The sequence below is a fragment of the Filicampus tigris genome, chromosome 1 (genome assembly GCF_054856515.1).
Source record: "Filicampus tigris isolate MCC_2025a chromosome 1, RoL_Ftig_1.0, whole genome shotgun sequence".
NCBI classification, from domain to species: Eukaryota; Metazoa; Chordata; class Actinopteri; order Syngnathiformes; family Syngnathidae; genus Filicampus; species Filicampus tigris.
Window position 1 is genome coordinate 35102470 of NC_141217.1, and position 9881 is coordinate 35112350.

The 9881-nt window shown below is 42.7% G+C and overlaps 2 protein-coding genes across 3 annotated transcripts in view; one reads left to right on the forward strand and one right to left on the reverse strand.

The window, feature by feature from the left end:
- Positions 1-232: 232 nt before the first annotated feature.
- The window catches only part of nudt15 (nudix (nucleoside diphosphate linked moiety X)-type motif 15), a 13520-nt gene continuing 3871 nt past the window's right edge, over positions 233-9881 (reverse strand). The window contains exon 4 of one of the 2 annotated variants that reach the window (XM_086036543.1): positions 233-2668. In XM_086036543.1, the coding sequence (XP_085892669.1) occupies positions 2632-2668 (37 nt within the window). In that variant the 3' untranslated portion in view covers positions 233-2631. Of the gene's footprint in view, positions 2669-9004; positions 9245-9881 lie in introns of those variants that run through there. The other variant, XM_086036533.1, reaches the window with a different exon arrangement.
- On the forward strand, positions 5779-7770 carry cpo (carboxypeptidase O). The gene is made up of 7 exons (XM_086043422.1): positions 5779-5868; positions 5943-6047; positions 6146-6262; positions 6585-6678; positions 6795-6997; positions 7085-7169; positions 7336-7770. The coding sequence occupies exons 1-7, from the start codon at positions 5779-5781 to the stop codon at positions 7593-7595; spliced, it is 954 nt and encodes a 317-aa protein (XP_085899548.1). The 3' UTR covers positions 7596-7770.

Below are 9881 nucleotides of genomic sequence, written 5' to 3' on the forward strand. Positions count from 1 at the left end.
TGATGAAGGTACGGCGAGGCATCTTTTTACAAAAAAGACCCGTCTTGTCGCAATTAAAAACCTACTGTGCAACGTAGCCTTCATCAATCACCTATTGTTTGAATTTAAAAAAATAAAAATAATATATATATATATATATATATATATATATATATATATATATATATATATATATATATATATATATATATATATATATATTTGCAAGAACTTCTCTGTCTATTTTATTATTTCTTAGTCAAGAAGCCTGAGTAAGTCATGATTCTCTTTTTGGTGCATACCACCACCTGCTGTACGTATACAGTCATTGCAGTCTGGGTCGCGTTTCCGTATCTGGCCAGCAAAACGGGCATCCGTCAGTGATGGACTGTGAGGTCTGTTCGAACTTAACCAAGTTAGTGATGATTACACACACACAGACAAAATTCCACTTCCGTCTGTGCTGAGTCCATCTCTTATTCTTAAGTTTCCCGTCTGTCATCTAGCGTCAGAAAAACGGGCATCCAGTCCGACAGAATGCCCACCTCTGGACAAATAATAAAGTGAACAGTGCTAAAAAAAAAAGAAGGGTAGAAAGAGAGCAAGTGAGAGAGAGAGAGACACACACACACACACACACAGAGGAAGAGGGAGAGAAAGAGACACACACACAGAGAGGGAGAGAAAGAGACGCTTCAAAAATGCTTTATGATCCATTCATTAACAGCATCCACATAATGGCAGCCTGAATGGTCGATAAACCAGTCCGACCAAGTGGGACAATTCACATCGCTCCAGGTTAGTCACTCTAGGCTTGGCTAGGGCCGCCAAAAGCACTTTATTTACTGTTTTTCTTAACAAGACCACTGGCTGAAATAGCGTCCCCTAGTGGCTCACCAGGAATTTTCACGGTGCTCCAGATGGGCCACCGCGGGCCTGGTCCGTCCCGTTTCTCAAATATATGCATGCAAGCTTTTTTTGGGAATATGTTGCAGCCATAGAATTCTGAGTTAATGATTATTTACTAAAAACAATCAAGTTTACCAGTTTGAACATTAATACCTTGTCTTTGTAGTGTATTCACTTAAATATAGGTTGAACACAATTTTCAAATCTTTGTACTCTGTTTTTTTTTTTTATTACCGCTATACATGTTGAATGATTGTACTGGAATATTTGATTGGGGGGGGGGGGGGGAAACTAAAATAATGTGTTTGTGGCTGTACCACAGAAGGAAAGGAAAGGGAAAAAAAGTATAATGGCGCTTCAAAGGTTGACCACAATCCATGCTATGACACAATTTTGTCCGACCTATAATGTCTTTGTATTCTCATTTCACATTCTCCTTTTTCTTTTACCACCATCCATATATCGTAAGAGCTGTCGCCTAAAGCCGAAAAGAAAAAGCAAAACATGCACCAAGCTAATAGTTTACTGCTGTCTGAAATGAGGTCTCTGGAGATGTACAGATTGTAATACGCTGACTTCGTATTATCCTGCTTGACTTTTGTAAAAGTGAGGTATTAAAAACATTGTTTTTTGCATTGACAAAGCTGAAAGTCTACACTTCAAATTTGGATTGTTTTACATCCATTGGGGTGATCTGTAAAGGCAGAAAAAATAAAAAAAAATAAAAAAACAGTATTAAAAGAAATAAAATGTGGATTCACATATGGCATTGTACATGGTGGTGTAATTTGCAGTCAAACTAACAGTTTGAAAATGTTTTTTGTTCGAAAGTGCTTTGTTTCAGCTGTTGTGAAAGTGCTATATAAATAAAATAAAGTTGAGTTGAGTTGAATTATAAACCGTCGCACTACAAGGTTAATCACACTCTTCAGACTCCCTGGTTAGGTCTATTCAGGGGAGGAAGGTCCGTCAACAAGTTGAATCTCGGATTCAGGAGGAGCACTGTGGTTTTTGTCCTGGCAATGGAACAGTGGACCAGTGGTCCATTTCACAACTTAGGTTTAACTCAGAGACTTTTCCGTTTCAAGAAGGGAAGTACAGTGGTACCTCTACCAACAAAATTAATTGGTTCAGGAAGACATTTCTTAAATAGATGTTTTCCATGTAAATGCCCTAATTAAAAAAAAAAAAAAAAAAGAATAAAGAATGAAAATGATGGTCGTTTACCTTTTAATTGCTGTCCCCATCGTTTTTTGCCCTCTTTGGTTCCTGTTCTCTCTCAGAAGTGTTTTTTTGCCTAGCGTTTTGCAAAGAACTGATCCAAGGACGTTTGCTTTTGTCGGCTTTTAACAACCCTTCGAAAATGTCCGAGGCAAACATCATCGTAGGAATTGTGTGTTTACATTATTGTCCTTTTCGCAATGTTAGGGTTTGACACAACCGTTCTTGTGGCTGGACCGTATATGCAGAATCCATTTTTTCAAAATGCATCATTGAGTGTCTGTGATTCAGAGTCAGACCTCAGATAAACCTGCCGTTTGCTGAGAGCTATTGCATCACAATGCGTCTCTTCACAAGGGGGCGCAAATTCCCCATATTTACATCAATGGTCATTCCTTTGCATAACATGATTGAAAGTAGCAATTTTACTTGGGGGGGGGGGGCTCACATATTGCACATGCCAGAAAAAAAAAAAAATCCACCAAGATTGGCTGGTGACCAGTCCACAGTGTACCTCGCCTCTCACCAAAAGCCAGCTGGGATAGGCTCCTGCGTGACCCTAATATGGAAAATGGATGGATGTTAAATTACAAACTACAAGCAGGACAGAGACAAAAAAACAGTCATGTTTGACTTGCAGATCGGTGTGGATATTCGGAAGGAGAAGAAAGCTCTCTGGATGGATTGTGGTATTCATGCAAGGGAGTGGATTGCTCCGGCCTTCTGTCAGTACTTTGTCAAACGGGTAATCATGTCCCCTTTTGCTATTTATTAACTAGGGTTGGGCATAGTTTGAATTTGGATCATTCTGATTCTCCTTCTTTGATTCGATCCCGGTTCCTAACAATTCTCAATTCTGATTCTTAACAGAAATGTAAAAAAGGAGATATTTTTGGACAAATCGTATGAACTTCTCTGTTCTTTCATCTCCTGAACTTTTTACTAGGGGTGTCCCGATACAACTTTTTCACCTCCGATACGATACTGATATTGCACCCTTGACTACTGCCTGATGCCAATATCGACCGAAACGATATCAGCAGGAATTTTACATGCTTTGATTTATTACCACATAGCGATGTGGTTTGAAATGGATTCTACAAATCCAATCTGGACAAAAGGATTCCCCACTCCCACAGTCACCGTGTCATGTGTGATTATTTCTCACAACACTGTGAGCTTATTGCCTCAAGAGTCAAACAGTCCATTCTTTGGCTGACTAATTTGAGAAATGCAATTAAAAGATGAGGTGGCAAATGTAGGAAAATAGACATAAAAAAAAACTACAACAAATCATATTCTTGTTTAGTCAGTGGCAGAGCCGAGCAGTATAAAACTAATGACACATAAATAGTCGGGGACAGCATTAGACGCTCTCATTATTTCCGCACTATCACCCGCTGTTATCCCGGAGCCAAAATTATGGACGTAGTGAGCATCTTGCCTGGCGTTCTTGACAATCTTCCATCATCCATATCCCGGCTTATTATCCACATGGGGACGAACGAGACAGTACGTCGACAGTCAGAGCAGACAAAGAAAGATTTTCATGCCCTTTTTGCCTCGCCGAGAACGTCCCGGTTGTCAGTCTGGATTAGCGGCATTCTACCGACGCTATCTCGCGGCACCGAGCGCTTTAGTCGTCTTTTGGGTCTGAATACATGGCTCCGGCGCACTTGTGGCTACCTTGACTTTGATCTTATTGACAATTTGAACCTATTCTGGAACCGCCAGTCGTTATACCGTCCGGACGGGGTTCATCCCAACACTCTGGGCAGCTCCATTTTAGCTGCTAATATCCACCATACTGTCATAAACTCCACCCCCGGCCGACTTCTGTTTACTAATCACTCTGCACACATTCTCCCCTCTTCATCTCCTACCTCTAACTACTGCAAAAACGAGCTCACTACCCTCACTAGCGCCCCCTGCGGGCCCCGGTTATCACCAGCACCCCCATCGGACAGTTTTTTTCATTCGGACAATAACAGGCAGACGCTTCCTACGCACTCACAAACAATGTGGTTTTAACAGTGACAATCTTATAAATGTCAACGCTCATCACACGTACGACGTCAGGTCCGCAGAGACTGTTGATATTTTTAAGGGGAAGCTCTAGACATACTTTTTTTAGTTTGGCCTTTAAATAATTGTTCTTAGTCTCTTACTTCTTTGATCCACTCTTATTGTTTTAAAGTTGTTAGCTTCTTTGTCGTTTTAGCTTCGTTGTCATTTTCTTTTAGAAAAAAGGGGGGCCTCCGCGCTGGGAGGTGTGGCTGCCGTCTGTGATCTATTTAGACAGTTTAGTGCGTTCTATTAACTTAGCAAGCATGTTTTGGGATGTGGGAGGAAACCATCAGAGCTGGACATTTCGCCTAGCTGAAGCTGTCTATCCGCCTGTCTTAACCAGGGGCAGCAAATACAATGAGAACAGCAAGGGCCCCAAACAAGAACCCTGTGGAACACCATATGACAGAGGGGAAGAGGGGGACCCAGAGCAACCGAGGCTAACAGAAAAAGTCCTGCCAGCTAAATAGTATTCAAACCACTCAAGAGCGCTTCCACTAATGCCCGCTTGGTGAAGAAGTAGACAACATATATGTTATCCATAAAATATATTTTTTATTTAATGATGACTTTCTATTTTAGCCTGTATTAATAATCTTTTATTCAGAAATCTTATCATGTGGGTCGCTGATGGTCTAGTGTTACGCCTGAGCGTAAAGCGTGGGATCGGTTCCCGCTCAGTGACGGGTTTTGTTTGCGCCCTGCGACTGGCTGGCGACCGGTTCAGGGTATAGTCCGCCTCTCGCCCATAGTCGGCTGGGAAAGGCTCCAGCGCCTCCCCACACCCGTGGACGGGATAAGCGGTGTGGAAGATGATATATGACACGATATTATCACGTAACCTTCAAATCAAATTACAAATTAACTGGGCACTGAAGTCAATAAACACAGGACCAGCGTAATGATAACACACCTGCAACCGAGGCAAAGGTGCATCTTTATCTGATTTTACGCTACCTACAGTATAAAAGGAAGTACGAGTCCTAAAGTTTACAACCAAGAATTCTCCTCGAAATGACATTAATCAGTGATCTGGGACTCGCTCTTGCGGCTCTGCTTTCAATGGCAGGATCTGCAATGCTAGAAAAGTGAGTCACTTGTTGTTGTTTTTTTCATAACTGGATGTTTGTTTGTTAGTGGTGTAAATGAGCAATGTCTGGTTTTAAATATAGTATTTAGTATGTTTCCAAAAAGTGGGAAGAACTATTGCTAATCTTCTTTGGTGTGTGTGTTACAGACCAGAGTACAACTACTACAAATACCATCCCATGCCAGAGGTAAGGGGACACACGCTCACACAAAAGACTGACAGACTCAAAGGCAAATTTTTGTCATGTCCGGCTAGCATCTGCCCTGACTTGATGAAATCCCAACGGCAAAAATCACACGAAATATGATTTGAGCACAGATCCCCAACCACATACACTGAAAAACGTTTTTGTTTGGATTTACTACTTTTTATTTCATCACGTAGCTGCAAATGTAGTTGTAAATGGAGAGTACACCTTGAAGATCCAGATGGATTTTTTTCTTTAAAAAAAAGTCTTTGCCTGCAGACTGACCAAGGCCTAACCGTTTTGAATCCAACAGATCTCTGAATGGATGGCTCATCTTGCCAAGGAATATCCTGATATTGTGACCATAGTGGATTATGGAAAGACCTATGAGCTGCGGACAATTCGCTTGCTCAAGGTAACCGATTGTTTAATGCTCAATGGCAAACGAGTAGCAGGACCTAAAAATACGTAGCCCTGTTTGCTTTGCAGATTGGTGTGGATACTGGAGCTAGGAAGAAAGCTATCTGGATGGACTGTGGTATTCATGCCAGGGAGTGGATCGCTCCGGCCTTCTGTCAGTACTTTGTCAGTCAGGTAGGCGTGTCCCCGCGTAGAACGTGTTCCGCATCGACGACGCATGGACGGGGACATTCGATGAGCAGAGACTCTGAAACAGCATCTTTTCATTTCAGATCTTGCAGACGTACAAGACAGACGCTAAACTGGGAGAGATGATTAGGAACGTGGACTTTTACGTCACCCCGGTGCTCAACATGGACGGTTACATCTATTCGTGGAAGGACAACACAGTCAGTGTTTCATTTCTTGGGACATTTCAGCATTTTCTTAAAACACGGCGTTATGTTTCCAGTGCTTGGCGTGCTACTCACTTTTGACTGGTCACTCACTTCCCGGGTATACAGTACCCATTCCGCGACATTTCCTGCTTCACTTAGTTTCGTACAAGCGTTTCATTCGTTTATAGTCGCTTCAGTGAAGATACGGTAGCCGGCCAAAGTCTGTTGCGATCGGCCCCGGCCTGCCAACCATCACGAACTCTTTGATTCTCAGAATGACCACAATAAAACGGAGCAACGAGCTTACTACAACTGACTACTCTGACCCATTTAGACCCGCCTCTGGAGGAAGAACAGATCACCAGCACCTGCGGGCTGCAACTGCTCCGGGACTGACCTCAACCGCAACTTCAACGCCAATTGGGGCAGTGAGTGTTTCACTTCATGACAACAATTTGAGAGGCAATGTCACACAAAGTTGACTGCTTGTTTGAGCGTAAGGTCGAGGATCATATGTGTAACGCGGTTCTAATTCTCCTCAAAGCTGTCGGGGTGTCATTGGACTGCTGCCAACAGATTTTCTGTGGCTCAGCTCCGGAGTCTGAGCCCGAGACACAGGCTGTTAGCTACTTTGTAGGAAGCAGGAAGGAAGACTTCCTGTGTTTCCTTACCATCCACTCCTATGGCCAGCTGCTTCTGGTTCCCTACGGTCACCCTAATTTCACCGCCGCCAACTACAAGGAACTCGTATGTAAACGTGCATCTACAGACATCTTTCGGTGGTTAGACTTGAGGTCAAATCGGACAAAAAGATTGTGCTGCCCGGTTCTTCAGATGGAAGTCGGTACGGGTGCAGCGGAGGCCATTAAGAAGGTTCACGGGAAGATTTACAAAGTAGGAACCTCACCAGATATATTATGTAAGTGAACGTATGACCCCTCGCCGTTGAACTGTTCACATACTTCATCGCTGCTGCCTGTGTGCCGTTTCCATGATCGTGCGTGTTGGCGTAATCGAAGACTTGGATGCTCGCGGCTACATATGGAGGATAAACTGATGGACGTTGTCCGTTCAATGTTCAATAGATCCGAACTCCGGTTCCTCCAGAGATTGGGCTCGGTTCCAAGAAATCCCCTTCTCTTACACCTTTGAGCTGAGAGATGACGGGCATTACGGCTTCGAGCTCCCGGAGGATCAGATCCAGCCCACCTGTGAGGAGGCCTACAGTGGAGCGCTACACATAATCACCTACGCCCACAACAAGGTCTTTAATGGCGCCGTGGCACCCACCGTCCCAACGCTTTGGACTCTCTTGGTGGTGGTAGGAGTCACAACTATCGTGTGATTTTGACGTCCGAATAAGATATTTATATTTCATTTCATTGCACCGCAACTGTATATAGAACATGATAGCGAACCATGCAAATGGAAAAAAATATATTTTTAAAGCGCCGGTGGCTCACAGTAGCATTAGAGTCACAGAAAACACAGGTTTTGACGCTGTCGAGTGTAGTGCATATTGTTCATGTGAATGTCTGACTCTCCTAGCTATCATGTCATTGAAAGGAAATGTTCTTCATGCTGGTGGTGAGAGCATCATGGCACACGGGAAAATGCATTCATCTGTCTGAATGAAATAATAAAGATCTCATACGGCACGCCTGCAACCAGGATAAGTGGTTTCAGAGAATGGATGGATGGTTAACTTCTTATGTACGTGTGTACAATTTGCAACAACAGAGTATAACACAAAAGCAGCATTGCAAAGCAGAAGTACTGTTTGACTCAGGAGGGAAAAAAAATAAATAAATACCCGTTACTTTCAAGCTTTTGCTTTTGTGAAGGGCTGTTTGAGAAAAAAAATCAAATGCAAAACAAACAAAAAAATATATGAAAAATGTTGGAGAAAAATAAATGTGTGTATATCCAAATCCGTGGGTGCCCAACCGTGAATGTGCGGCGGTCCACCCCTGTTTTGTCATTGAACAATCTTATCGGTGGTTGTGGTTCATTACGGCTTATTCAAGAATTGTCGGGGTTATTGATTTATTTTACCAATGCGTCCTACGGGGTCACACGCCAGTGCACACTGTATCGTTCCAAGCCCAGGTAAAAACTTTGCCAAACAATTATGACTGTTCGTGCACCTCACAAAGCCGCCACCTTCGCTCTAGTCATCGCTACACCTTCTCACGCTCATCTATTAGACATCCCATTTTTCCCTTACCTCCCTCTTATTTTTGATATTAGCTTTTTCTCTTCATCTTGCCCGTAATATTTCTTGTATGTTTCACTTGTTTTGGTCAAAGTTGTCGCGCCTTCATATTTCAAGACTGATTTAACAAGGTCTTTTGTTAAAATCCCCTCTAAATGATCAAGATCTTTGATGTGGTGCCCCTAGGGGCGAGCAGGAGTACTGCAGGCATTGCACCCGGTCGATATGAACTAACTACACTCTTACGATTGACTGTATCAATTCCATTATTGCACATCCGTGCGTGGCCAGCGAATGAGCAACATGTCTGCGGCACTTCCTGGTCTACTCATTCTCCAAAGTGCATTTCGTGACATCAAAAGACCATCCGCCACTGCATCTTTCACATCAAAAGTGAAATCTCACTCAGTAGATTTATGGGCTGGAAACAATAGGGCTTCATTCTTTCAGGATTAATGCTATCGATGCTTTCCAATCAGCGCAGCTGTGTGTGTATATCATTGTGCAGTCTAGTCCAAAGTTGACACACGTGACACGCGTTATCTGGCGACAAAGTTTAATGAACATGGCAACCAGCCATATTATTTTTATCATCGTTTTTAAAGCCATTACATGTCCATGGAATAATAATGAATTTATCAAATGAACTAGAGACAAAACATTACCTTTTTACTGCTGCAAATGGTGTACATATGTCAAGTATCCCTTTAAACGTTTTGCTGGCCACCATAATAACCAACGTTTGACATTTCAAATCTTGCAGACGCACAAGACAGACCCTAAAATGGGAGAGATGATTGGGAACATGGAGTCTTACGTCACCCCGGTGCTCAACATGGACGTGGAAAAATTACAAATATAAATTGCCATCCGGTTTTGACCAACATATCAATCAGGCCCACTGTTCAATGAAAAGACACCTCCATTGTCTGCCATTTGCAAAAAAAACCCATTTTGTTCATAATCCGAGATTGTTGACAACAATTGCCCGATTGTCTGTCTGTTGCCGCACTTAGCAATGCTGTGGTTTAACACAGAAGTGCATATAACACAGGTACTAGGGTGTAAATGTGCATCTACAGACCTTTTGGTGATTAGACATTGGGTCAAAATGAAAAAAATCATAGGCCTCTGAATCGGAATTGAATCAAATCGCGCGCCTCTGAATCGGATCGAATCGTGAAGTACCCGTAGATTCCCAGTCCTAGTCCCAATGCTTTGGACTGTCTTGGTGGTGGTAGGAGTCACATCTATCATGTGATGTTGACGTCTGAATAAGATATTTATATTTCATTTCATTGCACCACATCAGTCGGTATTACCAGAACAGAACCAGAATATGATAGTGAATCATGCTGGAGGAAAAATAAGTGCCAGTTGCTCAGTGCTCACAGTAGCATTTAAGTGAATGCTTAA